Source organism: Archocentrus centrarchus, chromosome 21, assembly GCF_007364275.1.
Source record: "Archocentrus centrarchus isolate MPI-CPG fArcCen1 chromosome 21, fArcCen1, whole genome shotgun sequence".
Taxonomy (NCBI): Eukaryota; Metazoa; Chordata; class Actinopteri; order Cichliformes; family Cichlidae; genus Archocentrus; species Archocentrus centrarchus.
In genome coordinates, this window is record NC_044366.1 from 17,842,193 (window position 1) to 17,861,242 (window position 19,050).

The 19,050-nt window shown below is 39.9% G+C and overlaps 1 protein-coding gene across 2 annotated transcripts; it reads left to right on the forward strand.

Moving 5' to 3' along the window:
- The first annotated feature begins 123 nt into the window (after positions 1–123).
- Positions 124–18,773, forward strand: LOC115800420 (glutamate decarboxylase 1). Of its 2 annotated transcripts, XM_030757767.1 has the most exons (17): positions 124–564; positions 1,431–1,597; positions 3,258–3,320; positions 4,395–4,550; positions 4,876–5,118; positions 5,226–5,316; positions 9,422–9,534; positions 9,929–10,044; positions 10,172–10,251; positions 10,342–10,396; positions 10,811–10,927; positions 11,051–11,115; positions 12,814–12,892; positions 13,035–13,184; positions 13,269–13,376; positions 13,681–13,770; positions 17,181–18,773. In XM_030757767.1, exons 2-17 carry the CDS (start codon positions 1,522–1,524, stop codon positions 17,352–17,354), a joined length of 1,776 nt encoding a protein of 591 aa, XP_030613627.1. In that variant the 5' UTR covers positions 124–564; positions 1,431–1,521; the 3' UTR covers positions 17,355–18,773. The 2 variants fall into 2 exon arrangements, with proteins under 2 accessions (XP_030613627.1, XP_030613626.1); XM_030757766.1 differs by lacking the exon at positions 124–564 and having other exon boundaries at positions 1,355–1,597.
- Positions 18,774–19,050: the final 277 nt, after the last annotated feature.

The window sequence follows — 19,050 nt, forward strand, 5'->3', positions numbered from 1 at the left end:
GGCTCGTGATTGTGGCGCTTTGTGTGATGCCCTCTTGTTTTTTTCCACAAGAACAAAACCAGCGCTCCCCACTCCTCCTCCCCCTTTAAGATCCTGATCCCTCCTCATGCTCACAGCATCAAACTTCAAGTCCATGTTCGTGACCAGGATTCAAACCAGAGCTATATAGATCCGAAGAAAAGCAACACTTCAAAGAAAGAAAGAAAGAAAAAAAAAAGTGGCACTTTAGGGGCCGAAAGCGGCGCAATTCAGTGTCACACCTGCAGACTGTTCTGCTGCTCCACAGAGATGCAGCACCACTGGAGGTAGTACCGTGAGTCAGCCGTGCGCAGTGACAAAAGACAGAAAGCTTTTCTTTAAATGTCAGCAAATCAAAGCTTTAGCAACAGAAGCAAGGTCACCTTGTGTGGGATCTAACGGCGAGCCGAGACTCGGGTCTATTGTTTCTTCTTCGTCTTGTTGGAGTGTACCAAAGAGCGCAGCAGACTCTCATCCAGGATTCAATTTGGTCACAAATACACTTTTTTTGGACTATACCTGTTCACCTGGATACACATAACCACGGTGAGTGGCTTCATTAATTTTCAGGGTTTAGCAAGTCAAAACCAAACAAACTCTCCTCTATTGCCATTGATGCTCTAACAGGTGTTTTATATAGCGTAAGAGGTTCCTTTGACATTTATATTTTAAAATTACATGTTGGCCTAGTTTGCTCATAAATTACATGTGTTTTGTTATTTTTAACACGTTTAGAAGATATATATGTATTTAAAAATATATAAAATGCTTTATATTAATATATACATATAAAAAAAACATGCACGTCATCTTTTTCGGTGGGTTGACTTTAACCTGCGCCGGTGAGAGAGGAGTGATCACCTTCAGCTAATATATGTCATTGATGTTAGTGGAACTCAAGCTAATGACTGATTACTATACAGGTCATGTTATTAATTAAAAAGAGTATATTTTAAAAAATGATATTCATAAAGGGCAGTTTTGTTGGATTTTATTTGCATTTTTAGTTCTGGCCTAACCTTCATATAAAATCTGGATGCTTAAAAAAAATTGAGTAGCTTAGCCAGAACAATTAGGGTTATTATTAATAAGCTCTGTTGCGGTTGTTAATTACCATCATTCACCCCCCAGCACTGAGATATGTTGCTGAAATGATGTGCTCCTGTTAGAAGGGATTAAATTAGACTTGTTAACTGTTAGTTGTTACTAAATTTGCCGGTCGTAATGTATTAGTTTTCTATATTTTTGTATCTTGAGCAGAGAATTTGGATATCAACTTGTAAGAGGGATTGTGTCCTTGTCGTCTACAGAGTCGCCAAGTTGAGGCATCTCTTTCGACGTTAAAGAGGAAGAGGCACATTTTTAAAAACACACACGCTCTATGAATGTTTCTGTTTCCCTGTCACGGATAGCTTACAGACAGGTGTGTGTGGAGGGAATAAAAAAACAAAAAAGTGACCAGGTTTTTTGAGGTGAAGACTTTGGCACAGGGTCTCGGGAGTGATGGCGGCGTCTGCACCCTCCTCCTCTGGCGGCGAACCGGATCCCAACTCGACAAATTTACGGCCACCGGGCTCAAGTAGGTCCATTACAGATAAAATGCTATTTCACGTGTGCTATTTACTTTGTGGGCAATGCCATTAATCATTTTCATCGAGGGAGGGAGAGAGAGAGAGTGTGAGAAATTCCACTGCCATTTGAGAGAGAGAGAGAGAGAGACCTTCCTTCGCCACAAATCACCGCTGCATTTCATTCACCATACGGACCCCACACCCCCACCTCCACCCCTCCCGGCATCTGCGTGGCAGACCGATGCTGCTGTCAGAAAATGATGTCCTCTACTAACATCACACTGCGGGCGATTAGCCTGGAAAACAAGCCCGAAGCTGCACCACCGGAGAGGGCATTTGATTATTATTATTATTATTATTATTATTATTATTATTATTATTATTATTATTATTATTATTATTATTATTATTATTATTATTATTATTATTATTATGGTAGTGGTGGTGGTGTTTTATTTATTTATTTTTTTTATTAATTAATATTTTTTATCCCATCTGCTAGAATAAAGTACCTACATGGAAAAAATAAAAATTGCCTCTGAAGTGGCTGTTAAGTCAGCCATAATAAATTGCTCCTAATGGTCCGCTTAAGCACTGTAGCCTTCAAGAAAGGGCACTATGGAGACCACTGAGCTGCTACAATCATTTCATTGTCAGCTGGTCGCAAGCATGAGCCCGATTCTCCCGATGAGCAGGGGTCTAAAATCATGTAACAGGTGCAAACATAAAATAAATACAAATGCTGGTGAATTTTAGGCTTCGTATAATCTGCAGGCATTGCCGTTTCCTCCAGTTCAATTTGATTTCAATAACTTCTAGGAATGGTTTTTCATTTGCGGTTTATATGTCTCCAATAAATGGCGCTGATTGCATCATATTAGGCCCATGCATTGCCTGGCTTTCCTGTATATCTGCACGTCTGCAAATCCATTGTCTGCTTTGTGTCCTATGTATGAATGGGCTAATCTGCGCTTTTTTTTCCCTTCTTTTTTTATTTCTCTCTTTGTCTCCACCTTCTTTCCACTGGCTTGAGGGGAAAAAACTGCTAAAGTGCGTCCAGTGAGCTGAGCAGGGCAATGATTTATCTAATGATCCAAAGCAAGGGTTAAATTGGGATGTGGGAATTGGACCGATCACCTCCTCCTTCTCCTCCTCCTTCTCCTCCTCCTCCTCCTATCTCTTCCCACTCCTAACATCCCACCCCTCCACTCCCTCCTCCCCTAAATTGATGTTTTTTGAGGATTTCGCCTTTGCTTCCCATCCAAGGTGCCCCATCCCCTCTCTGGCTGGAAGCCCTTGATAACGCAGTAATTCTCTATCTGTCACCGGCCAGCAGGCTCATGTCTACCGGTGCTTGCATTTTTAACCAGCATCTTTTCACTCAATTAGCTCTTTAGACTGGCATGGGTTCAAATGGATAATTAATTTTAAGTCCTTGCATAGGTCATGAACGGTGACACACGGTGGAAATACAGCAGGGGCCCCAGGGTGCGGCTAAATGTTAAAATAATCCCCAGACTCCAAAGAAACTATTTTTTGCTTGGGCATGCTGCATCAAGTCGACCTCATTAGCCTCTCCATTTATTTTCATATTTAACTGTTCAAGGTTTGAAAAAGTGAATTTGTTTCTGAGGCCTTTTCTAATAGTTTCCCCCCCTTAAACGTCAGGTTATGATGCGTGGTGTGGAGTTGCGCATGGATGTACTAGAAAATTGGGAATGAAGATATGTGGTAAGTTGGATTTTTTTTTGGGGGGGGTGCTATATTTTCATATATGTATATGCATATCTCAGTCATCGAAAGGGGGTAGTCTGTCTACAAACCTGATTGTAGGCTTCATGGCCTGCATCGTTTTAGCCGCGGCTCATTTGGAAACAGCGCTGATTTCTGGTCGAATTAGATTTTTAAATATCCTCCCAAAACAGGATTAACCAACATTATGCAGTTTATTAAATTAGCCTCCCATCTGATCTCGGTATTTCAACCAAAATGGAAAAAATGCTTCGGCTGCCAAAAACCCATCAATTTATCCCCGAGTTGGAGGTGATGAAATTAAAGAGGGAATTATGCAGGATGGATTTTCCGATTTCCACCTTGAGAGTCTATTTCAGCCCAGCACTAACTAACCCAGGACGGGTACCATAATGGTGAATCTCACGCACCAGTGCGCGCTACAGTTTTCTAGTTTTTTGGACCGACACGTTTTGCTGGTTTTATTAAGGCCGTTAATTTAGGCTCCACAACTAAGCAGCAAAGCAAAGTGAAAGAAACACACAAAAAAATATTATTTATAATGTAGAATAAAAATAAGACGGTATGTCTTATATGTCAAATGTTGTTTCTGTTGCAAATTTTTCAGACTGGGAATTTAGTTGTATTCTTCTGCATCAGGTTTTATTGACAAATTCACATCTATTATCACCGCAGCCCACTCAAACGTGGCTCTGGGCCGCGCTGTTACGGCTACTTGTGCTCTCCCCTGCACAGCGAAGCGCACAACGTCGAAGGAGCTTTTTTATAAGGATTTACAGCCACCACACGACAGCGATTTGTTTTTGCCTGGCTGGAGTTTGGTGCTGATGTCACTGACTCCAACCTCCCAAAGAGCCCCCACCCCCGCCCATGAATGGGACAGAATGGGAGCCTCTTCTCATTTGAAATAAAGACAGAGAAAATACGGAGAGCTACAGAGAGAGGAGATATAGTGAAGAACTATTAGTGCGCATGTTACAGTGGGAAAAGCTGCAGCTCTCATCATGTTTGGGAAGTGTATTCATGCTCCGGACTCCTCTTCTTCTTATTTAGGATTCCTGCAGAAGAACAACAGTCTGGAGGAGAGGAGCAGGATTGTGAGTTCCTTCAAGGAGCGCACAGCCAAGAACCTGCTGTCCTGCGATAACAGCGGCGGAGAGGCGCGTTTCAGGCGAACAGAGACAGACTTCTCCAATCTGTACGCCAGAGGTAGGCCCGAAAAAAACATACAGATTCATTATACATTATATACATCATTATATTTTACACGTAACATTAACATTAAATATTAGGCCTAAAATCCCAAAACGTCTGGGAAATCCTTGGATTCTTGTGCAAGTATGGAAATAAGTACATTATTAATGCCAGAATAATTTTCTAGCCTGGGTGTGTAAAAAAAAAAAAATCATACAAAAAAGATCCTGAGGTCACCAGAAAATTGAACAATAGCTTGTAAAACATGTTAAACATCAGAAAGGATAATAAAAAAAAATTACCCCAAGACAAACAAATACTGAACATTGTCATTTTGTAGATCTGTTACCTGCCAAAAATGGAGAGGAGACAACCATGCAGTTCTTGCTGGAGGTCGTGGAAATCCTCACCAGCTATATCCGGAAGACTTTTGACAGGACCACTAAGGTCCTGGACTTCCACCATCCTCACCAGCTGCTGGAGGGCATTGAAGGCTTCAACCTGGAGCTCTCTGACCAACCCGAGTCTCTGGAGCAGATCCTGGTGGACTGCAGGGACACCCTGAAATATGGAGTGAGGACAGGTATGAAACCTAAAAGCTGCAGCTGCAATCGGTAACTTTCATTATCTTACACAGATACTTAAATAAAAAAATGTTTTTTGAGTATTGTGCTTCTTTATCAATTTCAGGTCACCCCAGGTTCTTTAACCAGCTGTCCACTGGATTAGATATTGTGGGGTTGGCAGGAGAGTGGCTTACCTCTACAGCCAACACTAATATGTGAGTACTGCAACACAGCTTTTTTTGTTTTCTTTTATTTTTGAAGTCATTAGGTTCATTTGATTCAGCTTGTTTTAAAGCCTTTTATTGTACTCACTGTTTTTAATGACCCATGAAGAGAGAGGCTCTCAGCAAGAGGAATACTTCAAGGGACATACAGTAATTACTGTCTTTGACAGAGGAATACCCAGCATGCTCTAATAGATTGTCAATCAAGCAAGAAAATAAAGAGCACAAAAGGAGACATTCATATGGCTACTCCCTGGCAGTATTGCCGATGTTGGCCTGCACTTAGGCTGTGGTCACATAATTCAGCCCTGCAGGCAAACTAAATTGCATATTGATTTGCATTCACAGTTTACATGGTGTCTTTGTTCTGTGTATTGCTGGTTCCTGTGACATAACAACACTGGGAGGAATAAAATGAGTCTTTTCCCATCACAGGATCGGTACAGCAGCCATCACCGCGGACCTGCTCAGTTCTGCTAGTGCAATAAACCCTATGAAAACTGAGTATTGAATGATTCCGTGTCAGAGGAGAGTGTGCAGGTTGTCACTGCCAGGGCTGTAGTTTGTGGACAGGTTGAACTGCATTACATGATATTTTATAGACTGAGAGGAATTTGAAGTGTTTTGCCACCTAATGTGTGCAAAGGGAATGGAACAAAGCATAGATAGCAATGGTGCTGCATTTGGTTGCGTCAGTGAAAAGATGAGCAATTAGTTTTGTTTATAATAATTTCTGCAAATTGTAGCAGATGAAATAACAGGTGAAAATACTGATATGTTGTAGATTTGTTTAGCAGAGCAAAACTGGACAATATAAAGGATCTCTAGTCTAATCAGTACCCTGTACCACTGTCCACAGCTCATATTCAGCAGATAGAGTGTGGTATGTCACTGAGCATTTCTCAGGATTCCCCATCAATTGTTGTTCACCCACAGGTTTGTTGAATATGTTACCAAGCTTAGTGACTTTGTTTATATTAAGCATGATGAAAAATACTAGGCAATAAAGCATTAGACTACTCTCCACAAATGAGCTTCTGCATAAAGTAAAATTGTTGTGATGTAAACATTTTCAGTCCTATTCCATACATGTATATTTACTGACAACTTCAATACAGTCACCATCAAGATATACTTACAGGTGTCCCTGTTTGATTTGAAATCAAATATAATTTACTTAGTTTTCTTTATATTTTAAGGAGGAGGAAGAGGATCTCTTTAGCATCCCTATGGGGCAATTTATTGTATAATTAGCAGAAATCATACAAGCATCAAGTAAAATGCAATGAGTTGGCAATAAATATACAAAAAAAGCAACATTAACAATAAAAACCTAATGAGTTTTTCAGTCTATGTGTCTTGCATGTTGGCATACAGTAACCGGAGTATGATGGCAGCAACTTAACATCCTCTGATAAAGAGTGGCTAGGATTAGCCAGGATAGACCGGGCCTTCTTCAAAGTTCTCACCCTATACAGACAAGGAAGGTCATTCAGGGTCACACCTGCAATTTTGCTGCACGCTGTAACTATACCTTGAAGTCTCTGTTTGGTTTTTAGGTTCAGTGATCCGTACAAGCTGATAAAAGAGAATGTAAGAACAGAGTCAATAAAACATTCTCATAAAAGTGCTATCAACATGAAAACCACAAATCTTGCAATACAAGTACGTGTGCTGGTGAGCTTTCCTACAGACTGCATCCACCTGAAGCTCAGTGGTCGGCTTATTATCAATTATAGTGCCACAGTATTTATACTGTGGCACAAAGTCAACTGCCTCATCCTTCTAACTGAAGAAAACTAACATCATACCAAGAAATGGTGAAGACTCTGCCAGATGTCTGAGATGTCCTGCTGTCTAAGATGCACAGCAGAAGCGTAACATACCAGGTTTTGATTTTAGACATGGAGCCACCATATTTCCTGCTTTCATCACTAAATTAAATTAGCTGAAAAATACCTTTGACTCATTGGTCTGTGTAGTTGTTTTCCTGCAACATAAATGTAGGCATTTGTCTTCTTCTTTATTGGCTTATAACTGATCTCTCATCAGCAAATAATTTCCTAATCACAGCTCATCACAATAGCTTATCGGAAGATTAGTATTTTTAGGTCTAAGTTTCGTATTCTTTAAAAAGTGTCAAAATTTACAGTAGACTTCCCTACCATTGGTTCAGCTATCAGTCCATCGTGTGGCTTTTAAAAAGTAACTTTATTTTTTGTTATTAGCGACATCAATGTGGATGAGTTTAACTTTAGGGTGGAGGTTGCTTACACACCAATTTACCTTTATGAATTACTCCATCAACCCTAATTACCCCTGGCAGATATTGACTGACACTAATAGACTGACAATCACATCCCGGTCTTACATAATCAGAATGAGTGAGTCTAGTCTGCATGAATGAATGCAGTGAAATTAATGTGCGACATCCGTGAGGGGCATCTGACTTGTTTATTGTGTCTATGTACTTTGAAGATGCTGTGAGGCACAGTGCGACATACTATAATGCTCGCAGTGATTCATTTACTTTCTTTACATGAATGGACAGATATTGGTGCCAACAGAAGAATATTGGTTTGGAGAAGATGTATGAGTTTGTCTATGCTGTAATTCCAAATTGACTGCGCTTCTCTGGGAAGTTGGTTTTCAGTGTAGTTTGGTTATGTGGAAAATCTGGTAAAAAGGTAAAAGGGTAAAAAGAAAGTACATCCTCCTTCAGTTCTAATTGTTTTGTTTGACTTTATAAGTCTCTCAGATGGTTGTGTAGGAATTATGACCCACTCTTCTTTACAGTGTTGCTTTCAGTTCATTGAGGTTTGTGGACATTCACTTATGCAAAACTCACACTTCAATCAGGTTGAGGTCTGGGCTTTGACTGGGTCATTGCAACACCTTGACTATTTTTATTTTATTTTTTAAGTCAATCTGTTGTAGATTTGCGGCCGTCCTTGTGATCATTGTCCATTTGTGTGATTCAGGTTCGGTCAGGCTTTAGCTGCTGGACAGATGGCCTCACATATGACTCTAGAATACTTTGGTATGCAAAGGAGCTCATGGCCAGTGCAGTGACTACATGAGGTGTTGATTTGCTGTGTTTGGTTTTCTGTGTATTATAGCCACACATCTCCACTTTGGTCTCATCTACCTACAGGACATTGTTCTAGAAGTCTTGTGGTTTGTCAAAATCCAACTCTACAAACTTAAGCTGTGTTGCCATGTTCTTCCAAGCCATACTTGTTCAGCCTTTTTTTAATTGTACTGTTATGAACTTTAACATTTAACATGCCGACTGAGGCCTGTAGAGTCTGAGATGTAACTAATTATTTCTCTGAGCTTGGGGTGAAGTTCCTGGGATGTCCACTCCTGGGAAGATTGGCAGTTGACTTGAAAGTTTTTCATTTGTGAATAATCTCTCTCACTGTAGATTGATGCTCTTATAACACTTCCCAGATTGATGGGCAGTAACAATTGCTTCTCTAAGATGATTGCTGATGTATGTCTGTGTAGGTTCTCTGTCATCCAGGGCATAGTAGTCTCTGGAGCTTGAAAAAAGGTGAATGGACTTCTTGAAGACATTTCACCTTTCATCCAAAAGGCTTCTTCAGTTTTAAAACTAAAAGGTGGAGGGTCCCAGGTATTTAAACCCCAGTGGGGGTTGTCCCTCCCCTGGAGGTCAGAGAAACTCAGAATAATTTTCTCCAAGCATGACATCCCAGTAGCGGCACCTGACTGGTAATGACCTGTCCTGGTAATGACATGGTGTAATATGTCATGTTGTTTTTCAGCTGAGGTTGTAGTTACCTAAGTTTAAGAACTGGTAAGCAGCTGATTTTTATTATGTTCTGGTCCATGAAACCTTGGACTTGAAAGAGGAGGTACTTTCTTTTTACCATGACTGTAGCACCTGCACCTGCAACACTTTTTTTCCCATGAGAATAAAACCTGAGTTTGAGCTCATTTTTTTAATAGTCTCTTACTGTCCATTTCTAAAACATTAATATGAATTAAGAATTGTGCTATATTTTTAACTAGAAGTCAAAGAGGGTGAGTTCATTTAGCTCTTGTGGGTTCATCTGTTTTTGTTTTTTTCCAGGTTCACCTACGAGATCGCCCCTGTTTTCGTGTTAATGGAGCAGCTGACTCTGAAAAAGATGAGAGAGATTGTTGGCTGGATGGATGGAGAAGGTGATGGCATATTTTCTCCAGGTAAAATCTCAACCTGTGATCAACCTCTAATAAAAGTACATGTGCATGAAAAACTTTGCTTCAATAAAAGTTCAGCCATCAAACTATACTCATGATGCAAAAGGTCCCATTTTAGAGACAAAAGAAACACACACTGAGATTATTTAATTATAAATGTGTAAAAAGGTGAGGCTAGTTTACTTTATACAGCCGGTTACTTAACCTATATAGAGGCATCATAATTTATTTATAATAAGGTTATTTATTTTTTAAATTTTGTATGTGAATCTGTAAAGTTACTTGTAACAATGGCAGACAAAGAAAGAAACCAGAGTAAGAAAAGCAAGTTTTGCCTTTGAAATGTGGTGGCGAAAAATCCAAAGTATTGCAAATGTGTAATTTTCTGTTTCTGCAGGAGGAGCAATTTCCAACATGTACAGTGTGATGATTGCCAGATACAAGTTCTTCCCAGAAGTTAAGACCAAAGGCATGGCAGCTGCACCCAGACTGGTCCTCTTCACCTCAGAGCATGTTAGTCAAACACTAACTGTCCCTGTACTACTGAATATTATCATCTCGTCAGCTGAGTACATTTATATTAAGTTTGTGGATAAATATCTGTATCATAGTGATGAATGAAGAACTCCTGTTCCTGCAGAGCCACTATTCCATCAAAAAAGCGAGTGCCGCTCTGGGGTTTGGAACAGAGAACCTGATCCTTTTGAACACAGATGAGAGGTTTGTTTTGTATTTAACCTACATGTACACAGCCTGGTAAAATATTTAACATCTGGAAGACATACTACTGCATGTCTCCTTCTGTTCCAGAGGAAGAGTCATTCCTGCTGACTTAGAAGCCAAAGTAATAGAGGCTAAGCAAAAGGTAAATGTCTGCAGCAATGACTCAGAAGTCGCCCTGCTAACATTTTTATTTGCTCCTTTCAGTTACTGCTTAAAGTGAGGCACACTTACATGAGCTGCAGAGTCTGCTTGTAGCAAAGGAAACACTTAGTATGCTGGAGAAGTGAGGCTATTTCAATAAGGTTAATGCTTCTATCTGTTCACATATGATGCTGCCCTGCTTTTAAGTAACTCTTTTCTTCAAAGGCAAAGCAATGCATAGAAGAAATGGGGAAGCAATTTTGCCCCAACAATAGCATCATTTGAGAAATGTGTTTTAGCCCATCTCTTTGATGTTGACAATCAGGGAGAAAGAAAAGAACATAACAACCTGAATTCAACCAAGAATTGTCTTTTTTTTTTCTTTTCTTTTTTTGCCTGTGCTTTTGCCTTGCAGGGGTATGTTCCTATGTTTGTGAATGCCACCGCTGGTACCACCGTCTACGGAGCTTTTGATCCCATCAATGAAATTGCAGACATCTGTGAAAAGTACAACATGTGGCTTCACGTGGATGTAAGAGAATATTGATCTTCAGTGCAAAAAGTGAACACAAAGCTGTACATATCAGCAGTCTGCTGCAGCATTATGATCAATATCTATATGTTCAGTGCTATTATCATGTTGTGAACCATGCAGGGTGCATGGGGAGGAGGTTTGCTGATGTCCAGGAAACACAGGCACAAGCTGAATGGAGTGGAGAGGTAAATGGACACAACACATAAACGAATGAACGCAAGCAAACATGGGTTTACGTGAATTTCTTACACACCAACTTCACCGTTGTACCATTCAGCCTGTAAAAACAACTTCACATCTATATTATATTTAAGATAGTCATTTCTTCTGATGAGTACAAATCGTAAATTTGTCTACGAGGAGTTTGCAATACAATCTGTATATGATGACGCCCCCCCCCCCCCCCCCCCCCCAACACACACACACACACACACACACACACACACACACACACACTAATTTAACAAGGGAAACACAACCAAACAGTAAGAGGGACAAGAGGACAAGAGGTGAAGCTGACTGCCTTGTAGTCAAACACTAAACTTTTAGTTCAAAGTGTAGTCTGCCACAATTTGAAACACATAAAGACTTTCAGTGCAAGCAGAAAACAAAAGAAGTCTGTATGAAACAAAGGGCTGAACCTTAGCCTCTCTATCAGCCATGAGAGAATTTCAGCTATGGTGTATAGGTGAAAACAGGCATTCTTGGTGCCCTCCTTCATTCTTTCTTCTTTCATTTGCCAATTAGAATTTAGGTGCATGAAATTATGCAAGCTTTTCAGAGAAGACCAGTAGGCCAGAAAACTCATCTGCTTAAATGTGCAGGCACATACAGATAAGTATCATATACTTTGGAGTGAAAAGGGGATAAAATGTAGAGAGAGAAAACAAGAGGGCTAAGAACACAGCCCTGAGATACCCCATACTTCATTAAAAAAAAAAGAATTTTAAGTATTGTTGTTGGGAAATTTTGAGATTCCCTTCCTGATAAGAAGTAGTAAGCACGAGTGTTTTAACTGAGTGCAGTTTCAGTGGAGTTACAAACCAAGAGATATAAAAAAAAAATAGAAATCTGTTTGCAGAGAACCAGGATGAAGGTGTTGTTTGTTAAGTAACAGTTAAATCACATGTTTTTAAGGGAGTGGGGGAAGCACTTGATAAATTAACACCATTTGGCATTATAGGTCCCAAAAAATGGAATAAGATTTTTGGAAAATGTTTTAAAAACCTGCCAAAAGAGAGACTATCTGAGATTTTAAAAGTAGCTTAAGATGAGGAATTAATTTTGTATCAGATTTCATGTGTTTTTAATCTGCTTTTGGGAAAGTTTGAGTTTTAAACTGAATTGTAGAGCTGGGAAAATTCAGGGATAGACATCAGTAATTTAAAATATACTCAAGCCATGCCATTTGATTGAAACTAGGGTGTAGCCCTGTTTGGCTCTCCAGTTTAAGTAGAAAGGGAGGAAGCTGGAAAAGTCTGTCTATACGTCACTAGAACAGTTTTCCCCAGAGCTTGTGGCTGCAATCAAAGGAGCCAGAAATAAAGCAAATGTTCTCCAGGTGAAGTTAAGCTGGTGAACTAATATATAGAGTAGTAAATAAACCATCGCCAACAATACATGCGCCGTCTAGTGTTATTTTGAATTTAATAAAAAAAATGATCTGGAAAGGAGAGACAGCCAAGAGTGCAATCTCAAATGTGTAGTCAGCTCCCATAATTTCAGATTCTAAACTACACATTTCAAAAGACAAATAAATATGCACAGTTATTCCGTTCAAATCTTGAGAGCGCCTGTATCTTTTTAGACTACCAGACTCAATAAGCACACACACACTTCCACACCCTCACAGAGCTCTGTTTACTGTTTCAATATCTGTGCAGGGCCAACTCAGTCACCTGGAACCCTCACAAGATGATGGGAGTGCCACTGCAGTGCTCTGCCATTCTAGTCAGAGAGCGGGTGAGTATGTGTTTTTTACTTTCCTAGTCCACACATACCACCTCTACATATGGACATGAATATGCACAAATTAATCCGTGCACAAAACATCTTTCACCAAAACTATCTTGTTTATCTCTCATCACAATTGCTTCCATTGCAGGGACTGTTACAAGGCTGCAACTCTATGTGTGCTGGATACCTCTTCCAGCCAGACAAACAGTACGATGTTACATACGATACTGGTGACAAAGCCATTCAGTGTGGGCGGCATGTTGATATCTTCAAGTTCTGGCTCATGTGGAAGGCAAAGGTGTGCTTTTATCTGGAGAGCTTCTGTCAGCTATGCTGCCATATGCAGAATAAGATGGTAACTGCTTCTTTTTCTCTTTTAAAGGGAACTGTAGGATTTGAGCAGCATATTGACAAGTGCCTGGATCTGTCAGCCTACCTCTACAGTAAGATCAAAAACAGAGAGGGATTTCAGATGGTGTTCAATGGAGAGGTGAGATGACTATTTCCACACTAAACATTTTTTAAATTAACATTCAGAGATTCACTGCATCGCAAATATGAACTGATGAAAAATGTCTGTGTAATACTATATCTGAGCTTTCCTGCTCTACAAAACAGATTTTTCATTTGCGATGAATAACCACAATAATTCAGTACTTGATGCCTTAATTTGGTTTTAGGATTGATTGGGTCAATTTGCTTTGTTGACATGTTGACAAGAAAAGCTGAAAATACAGAAGGCAGCTTTTTTATCAGCACTCATTACAAATGTTGTTCCCATTTTCTCTTATCAGCCGCAGCACACTAATGTCTGCTTCTGGTACATTCCACCGAGCCTGCGTGATTTACCTGATGGGGAAGAGAGACGGCAGAGGTTGCACAAGGTAATGACTCCTAAATCTGCAGTTCCCCTGCACTCTTAGACTAATTTATGCAGCATTTTCTTGCTAATGTTTATGGATTCAGAATGTTAAAGTCAAGCACAATTCTGTATACATATGCTTTGTTTTGCATGTATATACACACTCATCTGCCACTTTGTTAGGCATAACTTACAAGTACCAAATTGGCCAGCCTGTTTCCTTCAGAGCTGCCTTAATTCTTCACAGCATCAATTCAACAAGGTGCTCAGAGATTTTTGGCCATATTGACATGATAGTAGGGCTGCATAAAACGATTATTTTAGTAATCGAGTATTCTATCGATTATTCCAGCGATTAATCGAGTAATCGGATAAGAAATACTTTTTTTTTATTAACAGTTTATCTGCATATTTTAACTTCCGTAATGCAGTTTCTCGCCATGTGAACAAACAGCAGTGAATGGAGCAGCTACAAAGTTCTCTTTTCTTCACCTTAACACTTGCTGATCAGGTGCTTGATGAAGGACCTCCAGCTGTTTCACAGATTTAATGGTGGTTACTAAAAGAAAAAGCTGCTGTTTTGGACGCTGGAAAAACGTTTCCTTTTTCACTACTTGAGCTCACCGTCACAGCTTCGCCTCTTTGCGCTTGCGCAGTTAAAACCGCTGCCTGCTATGAGTGTTTTGAAAAACTAGTGGCTGCGGGAGCCATGGCGCATGTGTGAGTAATGGTGTAATGCTTTGTATTCACAAGCATTCTCGAAAATACGTTTCTACTGCAGGTCTATATTTAGTCACTAATAAGGGATTAAAGTATAAAAAATATTTTGAAGGAGCCCCTCGGTCCTGGGGGGCGGGCCTTCCGGTACCGAACCATCGCTAGTGCTAATGGCCCGCGCTCGCTAGCAAACCAGTTCTGGTAGCTACAGCTGAAGTAAAGACAAAAATAGCAGCTGAAATTCTCAGCGAGCACAACACACACAGAGAGCAGTGGAGGCGTGGAAATGCATGTCAGCGACAGTTGCCACCCGTCCCGTAAAGTACGGAACACGGCATGTTACGGAGCCGTATTCCACGGAGTCCCGTAACATACGGGGTTCTGTATTTTACGAGACAGGTGGCAACTCTAGTGATGATCCACTCTGTGTTAAATGAAATCCATCGCAGCGACGGAGAGCTTTTTAGAATGTGTGCTTGTGTATACGTGAGTGATTCACACTCCAGTCCAGTAGGTGGCGGTAATGCAGTTCTATGTTGGTTTGCCAGCCCCCAATAAACCCACAAAAAAACGTCAGCACTAATGCTGCTAATGCTAGTGAGGAGCGCCGCTTACACCGAGACAGCTGAGCGCTGCAGAGTTTAAACGAAGCATCGACACAGTAAATTTGTGTCGATAAATTTTTAAAATCGATTTAATCGAGTTAATCGATGAATCGTTGCAGCCCTACATGATAGCATCACGCAGTTGCTCCAGATTTGTCAGCTGCACATCCATTATGTGAATCTCCCATTCCACCACAACCCAAAGGTGTTCTGTTGGATCGAGATGTGGTGACTGTGTATTCAGTTCAATTCAATTCAATTTATTTCAATTCAGTGTTATTTATACAACACCATATCACAATAACAGTTGCCTCAAGGCACTTTATATTGTAAGACAAAGACCCTATAATAATACAAGAAAAGCCCAACAATCAGACGACTCCCTATGATCAAGCACTAGGCAACAGTGGGAAGGAAAAACTTCCTTTTAACAGGAAGAAACCTCCAGCAGAACCAGGGTCAGGGAGGGGAAGCCACCTGCCATGACCGGTTGGAGGTGAGGGGAGGCGGATGGGACAAAAGGCACACAGTGGAAGTGAGCCAGAGATTAACAGTAACTAATTATTAGCCTAGAAGTAATAAATGCGTGAATTAGCTTTTCAGCATCAGTCTGAGACAGGATGTTTCTAATTTTATGGATCTTATTCAAAAACAAGAAAGCGGTCCTACATATTTATTTAATGTGTGCATTGAACGACACATCCCTGTCAAAAGTGACTCCAAGATACCTCAGTGTTACTGGAAGCCAAGTTGATGCCATCCAGAGTAAGTGTCCAGTTGGACATCATGTTTCTAAGATTTCTAGGGCCGAGTACAATAATTTCAGTTTTATTTGAATTTAGAAGCAGGAAATTAGAGGTCATCCAGACCTTTATGTCTTTAAGACATTCCTGCAGTTTAACTAATTGCTGGGGGTCATCTGGCTTCATGGATAGATAAAGCTGGGTATCATCTGCATAGTGATGAAAATATATGCAATGCCTTCTAATAATACTGCCTAAGGGAAGCATGTATAATGGAAATATAATTGGTCCTAGCACAGAACCCTGTGGAACTCCATAATTAACCTTAGTGTGTGAAGAAGACTCCCCATTTACATGAACAAATTGGAGTCTATTAGATAAATATGATTCAAACCACTGCAGTGCAGTACCTTTAATACCTATGGCATGCTCTTATCTCTGTAATAAAATGTTGTGGTCAACAGTATTGAATGCTGCACTGAGGTCTAGTAGGACAAGCACAGAGATGAGTCCAGTGTCAGAGGCCATAAGAAGATCATTTGTAACATTCACTAATGCTGTTTCTGTACTGTGATGAATTCTGAAACCTGACTGAAACTCTTCAAATAGCAGATGAGTACACTGTGGTTATGAAGTGTGCCAAGAAAATATCCCCATACCATTATATCACTATCAGCAGCATACCGATCCTGTCTTCATCCATCCTGCCATGCTTTCATGTTGTTTGCACCAAATTCTGACCCTACCATCCGTCATGGCAGAAATTGAGTCATCACACCAGGCAACATTTTTCCAATCTTCTATTGTTCAACCCATGTGAATTGTAGCCTCAGTTTCCTGTTCTTTCCTGACAGGAGTGGCACCTGGATTGGTCTTCTGCTGTTGTAGCTCATCTGCTTCAGTGCTCAACATTGAGTTACATCATTCCTATCAGCTTGAGGCAGACTGGCCATTCTCCTCTGACGTCTGACATTTTCACTCAGACAACTGGTGCTCACTGGATATTTTCCTTTTTTTCAGTCCACTCTCTGTAAACCCTTGAGATGATTTTGTGGGGAAAATCCCAGCAGATCAGTTTCTGAAACACTCAGACCAGCCTGTCTGGCACCAGCAAACATGCCATTTTCAAAGTCACTTAAATCACCTTTCCCCCCCATTGTGAAGATTGGTTTGAACTTTAGCAGGGCATCTTGACCATGTCTACATACCTAAATGCATTGAGTTGCTTCCATGCGACTGGCTGATTAGACATTTGCATTAACAAGCAGGTGAACAGGTGTACCCAATAATGTGGCCGGTGAGTGTTTTAATGTTGGAACAAATCTCTGGCTGATAATTTTACACATTTTTTTTTTTTTTTGCAACAGGTAGCCCCAAAGATCAAGGCAATGATGATGGAATCAGGGACTACGATGGTGGGTTACCAGCCACAAGGAGATAAGGTCAACTTCTTTCGCATGGTCATCTCCAACCCTGCTGCTACCAGGTCAGACATCGACTTCCTGGTCGAGGAGATTGAGCGACTGGGGCATGAATTGTAAGAGTTACACCCGTATTTTTTTTTCATAAACATTTTGTCTTTTCCAACTCCGGAGAGACTCAGTCTTGGCTTCGTATCCCCTTTGTCTCATAAAGACGTGGAGTTTTGCTTATAGGTATTTTCTGCCAGTGCACAACAAATAATAATATGCCCTGTGTGTTTCTGTCTCTTTTGTCTTTTGCAACAGTGACATGTACTTTAAACATTTGCACAACAGGTTATCTGAGTAAAAATGATTAAACACAGTGGCATTCTTGAGAAAGCATATGTGAAGTGGAGATAAAGCTGAGTTTAACATGGGGTTTCAATGAAATATGCAATAGCAAGAATATCTGAACACTTGATGATTCTGTATATAGCTGCTATGAAAAACCTGCTATAAAGACTGGTCAGTATCAAAAATCCAAATATTTTTTCATAAAACACAGTGTAGGGAACCTTATATAGTATATATTTACTATATGTGGTAATTATTATTCCATAAAAAGTAAATATTAAGCCAGTTGCACCATGACATTGTAGCTGTTATTTTCCTTTGATATACATACATAAGTGGAAATATATAACACAGTCAGTCTAACAGATTCTGTACTTGGTTGCTGTGTTTTTAGAGATTTTTGTGCAGAGTGTGTAAAGTATTGTTACATTGCCTTTGTGCCAAATGTGTCCTAGTTTTACAGTGAGAAAATCCTATATGTAAATCAACCATGTGTTATGTGGTAGCTACATGACTTTGTTTATATTGAGAGATTATACTTGTGAATAGGTTATCTGCTATTTGTAATGTACCTTCCTTCCTATTTGGAAACTCTGCTGTATTATATCGCAATGTTTTGAATAATATTTATGTCTTTTAGTGTATTTGTGAACCAAAGAAGAGTTATGAATGTCCCTTATTCTTCCTTATGGAGGGTCTCAGATGTTTGTATAAGAGTACTTCATTTAACGCCTTTAACTTTAGTGCAATCAGTGTTGTGTAGCTGTGCAATGTCCTTGTGATTTATTGACTGGCAGTGTGGCCACTACTGCTGGTGCTTTGTTAATGATAAAAAGCACAACGCTAAACCATGATCACAGGGCAGCTTTTATTCAAGGGACATATGATTGTCTGTATTATAATGTGTGGAGTGGAGTAAAAGTATAATATGCAAAAATTTGTCTGTCTGAACATCCTCACTGTAGGAACATTTTTGTGTTGAGAAAAATATCTGTGCAAAACAAGGAATGATTGTCATGGGATGTTTTGCCTGAACATTGAAGTGCACAGTATTTGCTACTGTAACAAGACTTATTAAATAACTGAACACTCCTGAATTAGGGGGATAATATGTCCTTTGTCATATTCAGTGTAGGCACTTTGACAAATCATTTGCAATGTATTACTGATGTATCTAGAAGGCTAATAAAAACATGAGCTTTAGAGTGTGTGTGAGCACAATACTTTGCAGCAGCTGGCTTTACATCCTCGTTGTTTTAGGTTCGACAGACCCCACTGTTGCATGTGCATTATTAATAATTATTCAACAGTCTTCTGACCTTATGAAAATCCAGTTACCAAATATTGAAGTGGCATCTCTTCCCTTTACCACAAACTGGGCTTCCACCTTGAGCACACTGATTGAAATAAATACAGAAATCACCTTAAAGCATTATTATTACACCAAATAAGAAAAAATCACATACTTTATGGTTATGTG